Source organism: Colossoma macropomum, unplaced genomic scaffold (genome assembly GCF_904425465.1).
Source record: "Colossoma macropomum unplaced genomic scaffold, Colossoma_macropomum, whole genome shotgun sequence".
Lineage (NCBI taxonomy): Eukaryota > Metazoa > Chordata > Actinopteri > Characiformes > Serrasalmidae > Colossoma > Colossoma macropomum.
In genome coordinates, this window is record NW_023494799.1 from 35,132,219 (window position 1) to 35,149,821 (window position 17,603).

The window sequence follows — 17,603 nt, forward strand, 5'->3', positions numbered from 1 at the left end:
CACTGTGTGAACCAAGTCACTGGTGTGAACATTCAGGGCCGCGCTGAGCCAAAGTGTAGAATGAAGCTGCAACTGGTGAACTGGCTAACTTAGCACAAAGTGAGGGCATCAGGGTGACCTTATTTTGTGATGTTATTAAGTTTTGTGGACGTTTGCTGACAGTTGTGGCCTGATACATTAATAAAGTGGTTCAAAATGAATTGTTTAACTGTTTTATTCGGTGCAAATGTGGCTACTTGCTTGCTGTAATTAAATGCTAGCCAGTAAGCCAGTGCAAGCTACTGTTAACAACGGTATATCTCGTTTGTTACAGGGTTAATCATTGTGCCCTGTACATAAGTCTAATTTAGCTCTACAGGAGTAACTTTAATACTGTAACAGTTATTTTAAAAAGTTCATTGTGTGAGGTATTCAAAACGTTTGTGTTACATAAGGCAAGACTGCAGAGGAGATCCTATCGTGCTGCTCTATGCACTCTTCCTCACCTCTTCCACAGCAAGACAGCAAGGACAACCAAAAAAAGGGCCGAAAGGCAGAGAGAGAACTCCTTTCATCGAATGAAAAGAGAGGATCATATGATCCGCTCCAAGTCGTCCTGATAAAAAAGGGAAGCAAGAGAGTAAGACACCGTGACAAAGAAGCAGCTTCTTTCATGTAGGGGAGAATCACATGATATGACGTGATGTTGTTCAGGGACATTTAACCCTTTAAACTACAGGCCTGGTATTTAGTTATTAATCTTAATTAATCTAAATCTTATTAATCTGAAGTGTAGGTTATGTAGTTATGAGAATTACATACAGGGCCTGGCAGTTGATGAAGTCCCAGCTTGAGCGTAAAGCTACTAGAAGTCGCTGTAGAGCCATTTCTTCCACTGGCCCACAGACTTCCACTAATTCCCCTTAATTGCCAGTTTTACAACACAGACTCCTTACATTTATTTACTTTCCAAACTGCTGAACACCAGCAATGGCAAGCTACAGTGTCTGAGACCACTAGTGAAAATGCTTTTCTGCATTAATGCAAGGTTTTCATTACTAATTAAATTATTTTGAGTACAACAATTAATTACAACAGTCGAGTGAAAAGTCAAATTCTTGACATATTTAAATGCATGTCAGAACTTTTTAGCACTTAGTATGTCCCCCTTTTGCTTCAAACCTCTGACAAGTACATCAAATTCATCTGAGAGTTACCCGAACACAAGCTTCAATGGAGAAGTCAAGACAATAACAAAAACCTGCCCTTAACATGATCACAACTTTACTTAAATTTGAGTAGCATCCTAAAAAAAAAGGGCAGAATCTTGAATATTTTTAGCAGCTAACTCAGAAGTCACAAACCTAATCTAGTTGTACTTGTTTAATGACAGTAAAGCTACACTATCTTTGCTATTCTAGTCTATTCTATGCTGTATTTAAACCATTCCTATGGATCTCCAGATGAACTTCAGGGCAGAGGGACGCGGTGCTGCTCTTTACAGAGCGCTAGCCCATAAACGAGCCCAGCGCTGGGTTTTACAGGCCACAAGCCCACGGGGGCTGATTGAGAGCAGGCCTGGAGCAGCAGGGCCCAAAGCCCTCCGCCTAGCCCTCAGGTGCTGCAGCTGGAAATCAGCGCAAATCTTTTATTGGCCAAGCTGCTCCTGACCACAGTGCACCATGACCATCATTTAGTCAGTAAATCACACAGAGAGCACAGGGCCTCGCTTTTACCTTAATGCCCTGCCTGTTTAACCAGCTAACGACTTACTGTACGTCTGTCAGATCCTGCCGTATAACTAGATCAGCAGCATGACTGGATGCACTGCTGACTCGTCTACACTGCCAGTCAAAAGTCTGGAGACACTTTCTTTGCCTTCCTTTGAAAAATTGAAATTTTCTTGTTCCTGCTTGTTAATGGAAAAACCTGAAAACGGTGTGATAACATAAAACAGCTTCACTAATACTTGGGTATATTTTGCGATATGTAGCTTCATGTTCATAAAGTGTCTTCCTTAATACGAAGTTGGGGTCAACTGATATCTTTCAGGGCCAACATTATTGATTATCTGTAAACATGGAGGTAATCAATATGAAGGCTGATAATCATTTGCCATAAATTTGAAGTTTATAGTGTGAAAATTTGAAGATTCCTACACAAAATGAACATTAAAAGGACATTATGTTTAATGAAATACTGATGCTAAACATTTCATCATGCTAAAAATAAATCTTAAATGTATCTTCCAGGGATTATAAACATTTGGAAATGATGACAAAAAGATTAAGGATAATGTAAACGACTAAAAAAATAACTTGCTCTGAAAAATATGTAAATAACTACCTGAATGAAACATAAAAATGACAAATAATTAATAAAGCACATGGAGCACACAGACAGCATAAAGACTGTCTGTGTGGTCCGTGCATTATAAATTTCAAAATAAGCTTTAAATTGCTAAAAAATAAACTTTTTAAAATAATAAAATAAAATAAAATAATGAAATAATAAAATATTATTATTTAAAAATAATAATAAAATAATAAAAATAGTGACAGTAACAATAGTAATAGCTCCCCAAAATCAAGCACATATTTAAATTTAAGATCATATGAGACAGGCTTTGTTTCAAGCCTGTATTTAGCTTGTATTCGACATGTCATACTTATTTCGACCAATCGAGTAAAGCTATGAGCGGAATATTGAGTCAGACGTTTGTCTTTCAGTCAAAGTTGTGTAAAGAACGCATATTGATCACGTTAAAGCCTATTTACTGGCAAGGAAGCACGCCAATTCTGATTATCGAAAATTACCAATACTGACTCGGATTATCGGACGGCCAATAATCGGTCAATCCCTAGTAGGAAGAGTATGATTTGCCTAATGATTTGACATTGTAATGATCAATTCCCTTCTCAACACAATGGTAATATGCAAATATGTTAAACCACAAAAGATTTTTATTAAAAACATTTTGAAAGGTCAGGTGCCCCCAGACGTTTGACAAGCGATCTATTTACTTTTCTTACCTAAAACTGAAACTACAACTCACCTTGAAGACAAACATTTCTCCCCTGAGCATGGTGACCGTGTCGAAGTTGCCCTCACAAATGTTGGGTCCGTACTGATCTGGGCGGTCAGTGGTGCGTGGCCTGTCTGGACGGCGGGGAGGGGCTCTTGGAGGGTCTCTTGGAGGGTCTTTAGGGTGGTTAGGACGACGAGGGTTCACAGTGGGTAGAGCTTGAGTAGGGGTACTAACAGGAGGCCCTATAGGAAAACAACAAGAGAACATAAAGTGAACTAACATTATAATATATAATTCATTCATTGTGTCTTATGCATGCTATGAGGCAGCAGGCCTAGAGCTCTCTGGCAATGCACTCACTATGAAGCCTGCTCACCCACAGTGGAGTCCTCTCCTACTCACCCATAAATAACACTAATATAAACGATCTCAGTGTCCATCTAGACCAGTGCAATCCAAACACAAACCATTCAACCTGCAAAACACACCAAATTGCTACAGATCTAAATATTATCAAAGTTACACTCAGAACAAATACCACCAAGACAAACTGACGCTAAAACCAAACACAACAAAAGCCAAAACTCACTAAAACAGCATGAAATGCTTGTTTATAATGACTAAAGCCTGGGATTACATAGCTTGGTAACAGTTATGAACTCATTTGACATTGGGGTCATTTGGTAACATATTAATGGTAATACAATATTCTGGTATATATTTCAAAACTGCAGTGGTGTCAAATATCTTTTCTAATAAACTGCCAAATAAATAAATTCCAAGTATGATTTTCAATTCATACAAATATGCAAAGAACCTGTGACTTTCAAAAAATGTCATCAGTCATTATATATGCTCTAATAAATAGTTAATAAATTGTTAATCAATCTAACAACAACAACTGCTAAATCTTGGACTGTTCAAGCATAGTTTAGTTGAGCTGTTTGTGGTTCTAGCATTAGTTTAGCAAATGGTTCCACAAAATGCAGGTTTTGCAATATTGTTTTACCAGGTTTTACTTGGTCACAAACAATTTTGTGAAAGTAATTGAAATCTGTGAATTAAAATTCTTGAAAAGTTCTTGTACTGTTATGTCTAAGTTCTTCTGGGGCACACACTGACTATTAGAGCTGGGCCTTCAATTCGGCCCATAAATGTAACAATGCTAATATCTGCTAGCGTCACTGTAAGACTCCAGTAGCACTTTGCGCCAAGATAACAGCGATTTACATTAACATTATTGCTCTAAAATGTGAAGTTAATGTGAAGTTTTTTTCTCACAGAATTGTCCCCACACTTTGTATATTAAACCATGATTCCTTGATTCCACCGTTTGTTCTTTATTTTGTTTGTGGTTAATCCAACATGTTAGTGCTTCAGTCCATCTCCTGAAGGCCTCACCAATAGGAGAGCTAACTTGGCTGTATCAACCTACATACCATGGCGGAAAAAAAACCCCCAAAAGGGATCGTATTTCTTTGGCCGTTTCAAGAATTTCACCCTTTTGTTTTCAACCAAAATTTCCTACTGAAATGAGTATTACTACAGTACCTGCAGAGTTTAACCACAACACACTTGATGATCTTATTGAATAAAAACTAACTAAAAATTACACTGCTTTTTCCCCCACAGAAAAGAGGCCTTCTTTAGGCAGTGGGCCTTTTTAAAACCCTTTAATGTTCTGCTCGACCATTTGGCAGAGCACATTTGGAGTCACTGTATATGTTCTGATTTTCCCACAAAGTGCCATCTTGACAGTTTGGTAGACATGAATATATTAAAAACTGTGAGGTCAAACCCACCAACTGTTTTAATTATTGCCCCCCCCAAAAAAATTCCATTGCTTTTTCTTGGTGAGGACACTAAAGGGTTGTATAGAACCTTTTAAAATGGTTCTATACAAGTGTCTTTATCAATAATACATAGAACTATTTTTACCAAGAGTGTACATTACCATAGATCTGCTGGATCCCCCTGAGATCATCCTCTGGAAGCTGGAAGTTGTCTGTGTCCATCCACTGGTAGAAAGGAGCCATGATGGCCATTGGGTTATTGGAGTGTTCCAGGCCCAAAGCATGACCCAGCTCATGCACTGCTACCAGAAACAGATCGTTGCCTACAAAGCAGAGGGGGAGACAGTGGATAATAGAAAGGGAGAGAGAGAAAGAGAGAGAGACAGACAAATTAAATGACAAAGCAAATTAAATTGGGCTCTGCTGGTAAGTCAGCAGAAGCTAACAGACAGAAGGAAATGGCTGATTCACTGAGGTGAAGCCATGATACAATTACTCCTTGTATCTCGTAGCGCTGCTTCTCCATCTCCATTCACTCAGATCAGAAAATATCCTCTAGCTGAAGACACATGATACGCATGGGTCACTTACACTGCTGCTGTATTGTCAGTGTGTGTAACAGTGGACACAGGAAAGAGAAGTGTGGTACAACCACCCCCACCCTTCACTGCCCCTTTCTTAGCTTGGAAATATGCTAGGGGCCTATAAATAGGGGGGCTGGATAAATAGGGTAGAGGTTGGAAGCAGGAGATTTGTGGGTGAGCTGGGGCCTTGGTTTGCCTGTTAGTTCCGGATTGGTGCTGAAAGCAAGTAGGCCCTCAATCTGCTCTTTGTATGAAACCCCAGTCGTCTTGGTGACCCTAGGTCAACAGGCATGGTGCTGGGATGAGAGAGAAGAGGAAGTAATGGATGGGAGAGAGTTTCCTCGTTACTCATTCAAATGTGCGTACTGTACACCACATAGCTACATCCATTGTTCATTATCTTAAATACATATAGGTGCATTTTGGAGGTATTACTGACAGTAGCCAATCCATTGCTATGACCGAGCCCCCCTCTATTATCCATCAGTTGAAAGGAATGACTAAAGGACCACCAACTGACTGGATATTATTATGTGTCGTGGGTCAATCTGAAACAGTAGATACCAGCATTACAGTGCCATGTTAAGTACTACTGGGATACTATTGAGATGACATGACAATTCTAGTGTACTCTGAGACTAAAATACAGGGGGAATTACAGTGGAATTATTTAGTTCATTGAGTTCAACAACTCCACGTACCAAAAATGCCAATGTGAAAAGGGTAAAGTGTACAAATTTGGCTGATATTTTTTTCGGAGACCCATCATTTGGGTTCTACTGGCTGCAAAATGGTCATACTTGGACGCAGATGATCACTATTTGTAATGTATTTTGTAGACAGCCGCTAAGCTCTCATAGCTGTTAATACAGTCCGCAGAAATCAAATAAATACGTTTCAGAGAAACATACAGTGGTAGCTGATTATTTTAGTTGGAAACAATGACATTGTACTGAGATTTCCTATCCAGCGCGAATCGTTCATAAACATTACAGACGTCCTGTGGTGAAGTTACATTACCCCACCTCTAATCTAACCTCATCTAAATAGTGCTTTTGTTTGCATTGAGCTGATACAAGCTTTGTAAACACTGTGTACATGTACTGACCACTTTATTAGAAACATCCACCATGATGATGCATTTTGTAGAACTACAGCTCATCTTTTTCCATGCACAATTTGTCTTGGTCATCCTTCAGTTCTTCAGCAGGGGTCAGTTTCTGACTACAGGACCAATGCTGGCTGGATATTTTTGGTTGGTGGTCTATGTCTCAACCCAGCAGTGACATTGAGATGTTTAAAAATCCAGGCTGCTATGCCTTATTCACTCATACCGGTGCGGCCCACATGCTACGGCCATGTCAGTGTCATCAGTGTGCTGAGAATGGTCTACACCCCAAATAATATCTGGTCAGCTGTGGTCCTCCGGTGGTCTCTTTCATTGATAGACAGGGTAAAAGGGGGCTGATAAACTGTGCAGCAACAGATGGCCTACAGGCACTACTTGTAAACCTATATGGTGCAATTCACAGTACATGGGGCTTGAATTAGAATATTCGTAACTTACTATAAACTGACAAGTCTGCAATGATTTATGGAAAAGCCAGTTATGACACCCCACACTCTGATTTGAATCATATTTCGTTTCCATTCTCCAGCTGTCAGCCTGATTTGTGGATCTAATGCAGTACAAATGGTTCTATACAATTCTTCAGCTATGATGTCAGCAAAAAAAGAATGATTGACCGCTTCCTCCTGTGATAGTATCTTCTGTTCATCAGTGTGGACAATGTTAACCATCTCTGCACGCCTTATGAGGTCAGTGAAGAGTAATGTTGCTTGTTCAGGGTTTTTCCAGAGACACCACCGTATTAGAGTTAATGGCTCTCGACAGATAGGAGGAGCGCTAAACGGTTGTTCTAATGGCCTCGGGCAGCTAAATCAATGATGTCTTTCACAGACTGAGGCTCAGATGGGCACAGATGTATGTACACGACTTGCCACTGAAAGCTGCCCCTTGTCTGAGGGGCATGAATGATAGCAATGCCTGATTATGGCTGAATATGGTGCACATCGGCATGCAGCTGTGACACAGTGACCAAGACTTCAACCACGGGCCACAAAGGAAACCCTGTAGCCACTTCAGACATCTAAAGCCAGTGGAAGCTGACCTTGCATTAATCAGCAATTCCCATAGAGGACTTTTCTTTTGAAGCTCCGGTTATATTCTGATGCAGTGTTTCCGTGTGAATGGTACATTATGTTACGTCAATTCAAATTCATCCTGGCTAGATCCATCTTCAGGAATTCAACGGTTTGACAGCATGGCAGCGCCTCTCGTTACCGACTATCAGCTCTATTCGGCACCTCCCACCTGCTGAGTGCTAAGCAGGAATGTAATGACATCATGACAGTTCAGCGATGCACCCGATGAATTGCATTCAAAGGCAGAATGTTTCTAAGTCTTTACCCAAGCAGGCGTAACTAAGGCTGGCCTTTATCTTCTCCATGTGACTCCAAATGAAGAAGGAGAGAGGAAAAGAGAGACAGAGAGCCTCTTTGACATGACCCTAAGAGTCATTTTGTACCAAAAATGGACGGAAATTAAACCTCAACTATCTTTTTAAAAAATTAAGGCTTCTAAACGGTTCTTGGCCTGGATGTACGGTTCTAGAAAAAAAAAAAACTTGAATTGGCATAGAATGTTTACATTACATGGAGGTTCATGTGTGTGCATGGGTACTCAACTACTCGGTTAACTACTTTAGATACCAGTATTCGAATTCTGAAATGAAACATCTGGGTGTTCATTATGTTTCACTGCGGAAAGGCAGAGAAAACACAGGCTAACAATTCAGTAAAATGTGAGCAAGTATGTTATGTTATACTTTTCCACTCCGAAACACTGGTGCCTGAACGTGAGCGCAAGTACGTGTTGTTGAGAGACAGCGAGGCTGTACCGCTAACTAGGCTAACTGCTCTAGTTGATGATAGGTAGGTCCAAAAACATTGAAAAGATTTCTTAGACAAATAACATGTTGCAACATCGTCCACTGAGGAGAAATTACATGATGTAGAAAACAACAGGTACTCATCAGCATTCAATGTGACACTTGTTAGCTGTGTTAGCTCATTAGCTTATCTGAAGAGGCAGCCTCTACTCACCCAACACAAAAAGCTACTGATGTCCCTCGGCCGTTTTCCAACAATAAAGCATGTTCTTCTGAGTGCTACTAGATTTTTGTGCAACACCAGTGCTGTTACCTAAAAAGCTAAGCTACAGCTCTGCATAATTTTCAGCCAAAGTCATTTTTTTGGCATTGTTTTTCGGTATGAATTCATGTTCAATTCATGAACTTGAATTGAATTAGTCACAATGCACAGCCCTAGTTTTTTAACAAACATTTACCAAAAACAGTTCAAGAATCAACCACTGAATGTTGTATGAAATCAACAGTGGCTCTTCTATTGCATCACTCCGACGAACCCTTTTAGGCATCTTTATTTTTAAGAGTGTAGGCAACATGATATTGGAACTAGGTGTACCTCTGCACGTCCAACTCAAAACAAAATCATGTGTGTGTTATTAACACAGCAGCCATTAAGTTCTCTAATCTCTATTTCAGTGAACTTTGCACACATGCATTCATATTTTTCAATTATGCTTCATGGTTAATGATTAAAACAAGCAATACTAAACAACTTTCAGCTTCAATGCTGGACTTGGCAACATTTCAAATGAGACTTTGGAGTCCCTAGCAACAGAATAAATCCCAAAGACTCCTCTAATTCTAGAGGAAAAGTAGCTCTAGAGGTTCTACAGACCCACGATACTTTTACCTCCACAGCATTCTGCTATAAACAATCTTGAGTAACTCTTGCGTGAGCCCAGCTTTATTTATATAGAATTTATTTATACATACTTAAGCTTCTTCATTGTCTTGCACCTGCATGAAATACAGTACTGTACATAAGGCAAAAACCACCCTTCATTTAATTTCCAGCCATTTTTCAGCATCAGGAAAGAAAACAAAAAACTTATATTAAACAAATAACTACACAGAACCCTCAATAACTAAATAATACATTTTTTATATTATAATATACTATTTAGTGAGCCCATCCAACGCCCTTTATTAGAGCTTCCATTCTTTTCAGGAGACTTGCTTTCAGTTTTTCAAAGAATCTGAATCTGCAGGGATCTTTTCCCACACGTCCAAAGTTCAGTCTTAGCAGTTTGTCGCATTTTATGCTTCTCACAATCCAACTAATCCCAAACACATTCAGTCATGTTGAGGTCTGGACTTTAGGGTGGTCAGTCCATTGTTCTGATAACACCAGCAGCTTCTTTGTCTGCTTTGCAAATTTCCTTTTTTCATTCTTCTTTCTCAGTAAGGGCTTCTTGACAGTGGCACATCCTCTATGGAGCTGTCTGGACAGAAACAGCTGTGGATTTTGTCAGATCTGAAGCAAGAGTGGAGCTTGATTTTCTATGATTTCTCAAAGATGTTTATGTGATTGCGACCTTTTTGGTGGTCTACCAGGTCTTGCATGGCTGTTGGGAGTCCCATTTTTCTCTGTATTTTTTCAACTTTTCGCTTAGTTTTCTTTGAATTTAATGCAAATTCATTATCTTTCATCAAATCTCTTCAGAAATATCTCTTGAAAATGAACAACTTGTACTTAATGGCTGTTTTGTCTGGACATTAAATAAATGATAGATGATGATTCCCTCCCTAAAAAAAACTCAGATGTATACTTAACACTTTAAAAAGAATCTCAAAAAATATTGCTTTTAACTGGGTTTTTATTATTTCCATCATGCCTAAAACGTCTACCAGCACTAGGCAGTGGAAACCTTTGGTCACCTAAGGGCTTGGCGCAGCACAAAGAGACTAATGAGTACACAACAAATAATTAGACATCAAAAAAAGAGAGAGAAAGCTCATAAAACATGACCTTCTCTCTGTCACAGACTATGGAAATCAGCAGCGGGCAGTGTTGTGATGTAATTCAGTTCCTTTGTAAATTTATACAAATGACTATAGTAAAAAGTAAAGCACTGAGAGCCAAGCAACAAATATACATGAGTTAAATAGAAGAGGAAAAAAGGGCAATTGTGCACTTAAATCTGTTTGTGAGACACAGTGTGTATAACGTCAGAGAATTATAAGCTATAAAATGGGCCTGCTAACTCAGCATATTGTTATACTGCGGACTGCATCACTGTAAAGGTGGTAAATGAGGGCATTTTAAAGGTCACTGGCCTACAAAGGTGATGGTAAACCCCTTTTAACACTGTGATTGCTTCTTAAACCATTTATGCTGACCTATTGTAAACGCTCACAACACTGTAAAGACTTTAGAAAGTGTGCTGACTCACCCTGCAAATTCTGGTTGCCGATTGTCCACGGCTCGTCTGAGTCAAAATGCGTGTCTCCGCCCATCCCTGGACCGGGGAAGTAGGCATGTGCCAAAAAGCCACCTTCTCCATCAAACGGGGAGCTGTCGCCGTGGAAGCCAGAGGCGAAGAAGATCATAATGTCAGGCTCCTTCCGACGGCCGTATTTGACCTCCATGTAGGGAATTTCTTCGAAGGTCAGTGGTGTTACCTTCTCCCACACTGTGAAGGCTCTACGGATGGCCTCGTATGAGTTGTACTCCCCAATCTTAGGGGTATAGTTCTGTATGCTGTGAAGGGAAGATAACACAAAAGACTTAACATGATTTCTGTGGAGTCCAGACATTTTTTGATCAACCTTCTTCATATCTACCTGAAGGTCAGATGGGTTTTGTCCCACTTGTGGCCGGTGAGAGCGTATCGTTTCCTACGTACGTTGGTCTTGATTTGACCCCCAAATTTGTCCGGAACCCCACAGCGGGGCCTCTTCATGGCTCTAAAAGGGGAAGAACAGGAGAGCAGTTAGCATATACAGGGAGCTTAACAAGCATGCAGCAGAATGGAGAACCATGAAGGAGCCTGAACTAGATGAACCCTCTTTTCTCACAGTCATTTCTGTGTACGCTGGTGAGCTTTGATCCCGACACTAAAGCTCTACTCGCTGGATGAGGAGGCTGGGTAATGTAATTTGTAAGGGATTTGGCTGGTCTATTTATACAGTACAAAGTATCTATGTAATTTCCCTATTTTTTTGCTACCACAAATTGCCTGGATTGAAACATCATAGCTGCCAAAGGTGACCACAGCACCTCTATGGTTTTCTGTTATGTGAACAGCAAGAAATCTGCTGGTGCTGTAGATCAGAGGCACCTCAGGACCACCTGGCCTGCTCAGTTTTAAGCATTCTCTGCCCAACACATCTGACTGAGCTCACAAAGGACTCAACGATTACCTAATAAGTCGGATTGGGTGTGTTAGGACAGGGAATAGTTGAAACTGCAGGGCAGCGGGTCTGAAAGACTGAAGATAAAGGGGAGCTCCACTAATATTTCAAAATTTCTGCATGAATAAATTATTGAGATGTAAACAAAGTCATTCATAGCGGTTTGATGTGAAAAGTGGCATTGTGGAGAAACTTTCACACGTTCACAGCGGTGGTGATAGCAAACAGATGTCCAAAAAGCTCATATAAAAGGTACTACAGGAAATGGTTGATGCATGAGACATTGTTTTATGATTTGGTTTTTATAGAAGCTTTTGGCTTAAAACATATTTTTAAAATCTATCCACTGCGGAGAGACACATGCAGGGTGTTGTAAGGCACAATAGTACCCAAAGAAAGCAGATTTTTTTCAGATTTCACATTAACATCACGTATAAATACTAAGACACTTGTCATTTTTGATAGTTTCCAAAAAAGTTCGGACACTGTGCAAAATGTAATTAAAAACAAAATGCAATGATGTGCAAATCATGTAAACCCTATATTTCATTGAAAATAGTACAAAGACAACATATCAAATGTTGAAACTGAGAAATGTTATTGTTTTTTTGAAAAATATTTGCCCATTTTGAATTTAATGCCAACAACACATTCCAAAAAAGCTAAAAAAAACACCTGGTGGTCGGTTGCTGACATGATTGAGTATAAAAAAGCATCCCAGAGAGGTTGAGTCTTTCAGAACTAAAGATGAGGAGGGGTTCACCACTCTGTGAAAGAGTGCACGATCAAACAAATTCAAAATTCAAGAATAACGTTTCTCAATATAAAACAGCCAAGAACTTTTGCTTTTTGTCATCTACGGTAAATAATATCATTAAAAGATTCAGAGAATCTGGAGAAATCTCTGTATGCAAGGGACAAGACCAAAAAACAATATTTGCTGGCCATGATCTTTGGGCCCTCAGGTGGCACTGCATTAAAATGGACATAATTCTGTAGTGGAAATCACCGCATGGGCTCAGAAACACTTCTGAAAACCACTGTCTGTGAACACAGTTCATCACTGCATCCACAAATGCAAGTTAAAACTCTAAAACACAAAAAAGAAACAGGATATATAAACAGGATCCAGAAATGCTGCCACCTTCTCTGGGCCGGAGCTCATTTAAAATGGACTGAGGGGAAGTGGAAAAGTGTCCTGTGGTCTGACAAAATAACATTTGAAATTCAATTTGGAAATCATGGATTCTGTGTCCTCTGGGCTAAAGACCACTCAGCTTGTTATCAGTGCACAGTTTAAAAGCCAGTATTCATGATGGTATAGGGGTGCATTAGCGCACATGGCATGGGTGATGTGCACATCTGTGAAGGCACCATTAATGCTGAACAATATATACATGTGTTGGCAACATATGCTGCCATCCAGATGACGTCTTTTTCATTGAAGCCTTGATTATTTCAGCAAGACAGTGTCAAACCACAATCTGCACGTATTACAGCATTGCTCTGTATTAAAAGAGTCCAGGCGCTAAACTGGCCTGCCTGCAGTCCAGACCTGTCACCACTGATAACATTTGGCACATTATGAAATGAAAAATATGACAATGTTGAGCAGCTGAAATCCTATATCAAACAAGAATAAGAAAACATTTCACTTTCAAAACTACAGCAGTGTCTCCTCAGTTCCCAATTACTTAGAGTGTTGTTAAAAGAAGAGGTGATGAAACACAGTGGTAAACATGCCCCCGTCCCAACTTTTTTGGAATATGTTGTTGGCATCAAATTCAAAATGGGCATATATGTTTCAAAAAACCATAACATTTCACAATTTGAACATTTGGTATGTTGTCTTTGTAGTATTTCCCTTTAACAATATGGTTTACATGATTTGCACATCATTGCATTCCATTTTTATCTACATTCTGCACAGCGTCCCAACTTTTTTGGAAATGGGGTTGTAAAATGGCTACATTTATGTGGCAGTCATTGCAGCCCATGGTTTCTATCACCACCACTGTAAGGGGAAAAAATTGCATCATTTCATACCAGAACAAACTAAATTACTTTGCTTACATCTCAGTGAGAAATTTTGAAAATTGGTTGATTGGTGGAACACCCCTTTAAAAACCGCTGCTGTAGATCAGCTATGATACCCCAACTAAAGTTTACTCAGTACTGTGACAGGATATAGAGAAATCCAATACTAGGGCAAATATTTGTCACAATAACTGGAGTCAATATTGCCCATCCAACAGTACTGTATAGTTATTACAAAGAGTCTTACTCCATAGTAGCTGAATCCATCACTCCAGTGATCTCCAGGCCATAGAATCTCTGCATGTCACTGATGGCGTTGGACAGGATTTGAGCTGAGCGCATGGTGGACATCTGCCGACTGGCCTGAGGGAGGTAGCCATACATCCGGAGCCAGGACTGAGAGAGAAAGAGAAATATTACACCACAGAGATGATTGAGATTGACGGTCACAGCCGTTTATCAGCACTGAGAGTATCAGTAGAGTGCGAGGGTGTGTCGCACCTGTCACACTGAGTGAGATACATAATACAAGCCCAGATTGGACAATTAAGTCATAGCATATGTGGCTACAGATTGAAGCAAGGCTGGGTAGGTCAAATTACTGACCCTGAGTGAAGGAAAGCCTGGAGTGTTCCATAGTGATACCAAAAATTTCACACTCGACTACGATTTCTCTAGAATTTGAACGTGTTCATTAATCTTCTTCATATATGAACTTGAATTTGGGCTTTGCTTCAGTTTAGGATAAAAGGACCAATGCTAATGCTAATACTGCAAATATTATCCTTCATTTGGTTCCCCAAAGAGCTAGCACACTAAAATGATACACACTTAAAAAGATGGTTCTTTAGTAAGAATCTTCCATGCTTAAATGGTTCTTTGCATCATAAAAAGGTTGTAAGCTCATATCCTTTTAACCCTTTTTGGAGCTATACAGAACCCTTTTCAAAAAGGTTCGATATAGAACCATTTACAGCATGTTCTCCATCAGTTTGAACTACACTCTTATGATGCAAAGAAACTTTGAATCATGCTAAGGGTTCTTTGAGTGTTCATGGTTCTAAATAGAACCATTTTCTTTACTAAATAACCCTTGAAGAACCACTTTTGAGAGTGTATTTCAGAGGAAAATACATCTTGTATGATTTGTATGATTTTCGCCTTATCATAAATGTAACTGATTAGCCAAGACATGCCTAGTGCTTCTTTAATTTTGCACTGGAGCTACAATGCTAATAGCCAGAGGGGGATTTAGTGATTCTGGGATTCCAGGCAAAAGGCAGGAATGGGGCCCCGTGGATGCATATTGTAAATTAGCCGAGGCTCTCCTGAGTGGCACAACCATCTATACTGTAAAATATTATATCTTGGCAAGTGGAATCTAGTCAACATATTTAATATTTAGCATTTTGAGATTGTTATAAGAATATTATATGATTACTTAACTTGTTTCTAGACATTTTTTCTTAAACAATTTTATTTAGTGAAAGTATCTGCCAATTTCGTACAGAGTAATGCTGAAATAAAGTAAAGAATAATGAAATTACTTTTCCCAGAAAGAAATAAGTGACATGATCTCATTATATTTGTTAAAGAAGTCATTAGTAACTTACAATGCATGACTTTTTGAGTGATTACTGCAACACTGGCGCTATCTATACTATCATTAACATCTGCATTGTGTAAAACAATGCTTGCTTTGGGAGTGAAGAGACAAACTTTTTGCTTTCCTCCATTTTCTGTTTTTTTTCGGCTGCTTTCGGATGCTTTTGATTTCCCCCCTTAACACTGAAAAAAATCACACTGAAGAAACTCCTCTTCATTGTCCTGATTATCACTCAATTTCCTTGTTCATACCAGTGTGTCGTTATGTAGCTGTGCCATCACTTAACAACTTGGAAAAGTCCACTATAACCATGAAAGGGGAAAATAATCACTACAATGGCAAATAAAAAATGTCTATTAAAATGTGTAATTCGGAATAGGTTATTTAACATCGACATGTAGAGTATATCAAATTTTTTCATGGCCCTAGGTGGCTGCTTACCTTTGCCTAGCGCAAAGAATAACAAGTAATGGTAGTTTATACCCTGCCAATAAGCACTGTGCAAACTTCATAGCTAATCATCACACTTGCCTATTGTCCTTTTGTCCAATTTTAGTGATAACAGAGTTTACTTAACATAATATTTTGATACAAATATGTGATGATATAGGCACACAATGCCAACTGGTGAAGTAAAAGCTTCCGTTACTTGTTAGCTATATAAACCTCATAACACCAACATTAAATGATATACATTTTGGCTGAGGTAATGAAAAAATGTGTAAATTAGATTTTTGGGCAAATCATCACATTAATATGGCCAGAAAGGGACTGTTATTTTGTGGTAATAAGTGGGTCATTCCCTTTGGCAGAAACAGGCATTAGCATGGCGTAATAAGAGTCGGATGTAGCCAATCGTTTGTGTGGGAGAGAAGTGCCCTATGGCCAAAGGGTCTTATAATCAGAGTAAAGGGGAAATTGGGGCTTGATTTGGCTCTGTACTGCAGCGTAGGTGGCTATGCCCACTCCTCAACATCCTTAATTAGTAAATTAGCACAAATTACATAATAAAGCTACCCCATCATTATGCCTGCACTGTGGTTACTGTAATCAGGCCTCCTGGCCTCTTTTCCACACAGTGTCTGGACACATCAGAGGGGCTAGGAACGACCAACTGTACCAACAACTGTTGATACCCACAGAGTTTGCTTTATACATCTCTGGCTTTTGATTACAGCGTTCAGCCATCTTATTTTCAGCAATCTATACGCACCAGATAATAAATCAGGACATGATGAAATGGTAAATTAGAAAGAGTAGTTGTTCCACTTTGGGGTTTGTGAAATAAATACACAAAAATCACGGCACATGTTTCACAGCTGTGTCAGAATCTACAGAGATCTAGTAATGTACTACACAGACACACAGGAAGCCCATACAGGACAGCTTTGCCAAGGCAAACCCCTTTACATATAGTTCTCTTGAGAGCTTAAGCTTTTGGGATTAGCGTAGCTAGTAAACAGGTAACTGATTGTTGTTAGCGCTTAGTAAAAGCAACGCGATTAAGCCAACCAGAATAAGAAGTTATATTAAACCATTACTTTTTTCTCTAATAGCTGTTCATAGCTAATGTTTATAAGCATACGTATGCTTATAAACATTAGCTATGAACAGCTATTAGCTTGCCTGTCTATATGCTAACATTTTAATGTGCTAACAAGTTCTGCCACCCACAAAACCGCTTTACTAGTAACCCTGATGGTCTGCCTGGACTCCAAACAAAGTGGCCACGAAAATATAGCCACAAAACTTTTTCTATTTGACCTGACCAGAGCAGCAAGTGGTGCAGTAACAAAGGTGCATTGCTTTAAACTAAGGTTGTGATTTTACAGGGCTGCACCCCACCTCTGGCTGAGCTGGCCTTAATTATCCGAGGGTTAATGGAGATGTCCCACTGGACTCATGAGGTTTCGGGGTCACTGCTTCTATAATGCTCCCTCTTTTCCTGCACTGGGACCAGAGCTGCTGCACAGTTGTCTAGCCTGGACGCCCCCCTCTTCCTTCACACTACAGAAGAGGCAGGCCTTTGTGCCCCCCTCTGTGTGCTGTGGAGGCAGCTGAATAGATGGCCCTGTTTCTGGGCATGGCCAGTAGGGAAACCCCCCATAGCCACCATCTAGAGCACAGAGCACCTCAGATTCATCCACTGCCCAGCATGCAACGCAGAGCTGGACGGAATTGCCTCCGTCTGCTTAGTTGTATTTTCACCCAGTCAACCCAGACATTTTACAC

The 17,603-nt window shown here is 39.7% G+C and overlaps 1 protein-coding gene across 1 annotated transcript in view; it reads right to left on the minus strand.

Moving 5' to 3' along the window:
• The window catches only part of mmp15b (matrix metallopeptidase 15b), a 35,993-nt gene that overhangs the window by 8,287 nt on the left and 10,103 nt on the right, over window positions 1–17,603 (minus strand). Inside the window, exons 2-6 of the mRNA XM_036585843.1 lie at window positions 14,013–14,161; window positions 11,159–11,281; window positions 10,768–11,075; window positions 4,962–5,123; window positions 3,035–3,249 (exon numbers count right to left, since the gene is read on the minus strand). Coding sequence (XP_036441736.1) covers window positions 3,035–3,249; window positions 4,962–5,123; window positions 10,768–11,075; window positions 11,159–11,281; window positions 14,013–14,161 — 957 coding nt within the window. The remainder of the gene's footprint in view (window positions 1–3,034; window positions 3,250–4,961; window positions 5,124–10,767; window positions 11,076–11,158; window positions 11,282–14,012; window positions 14,162–17,603) is intronic.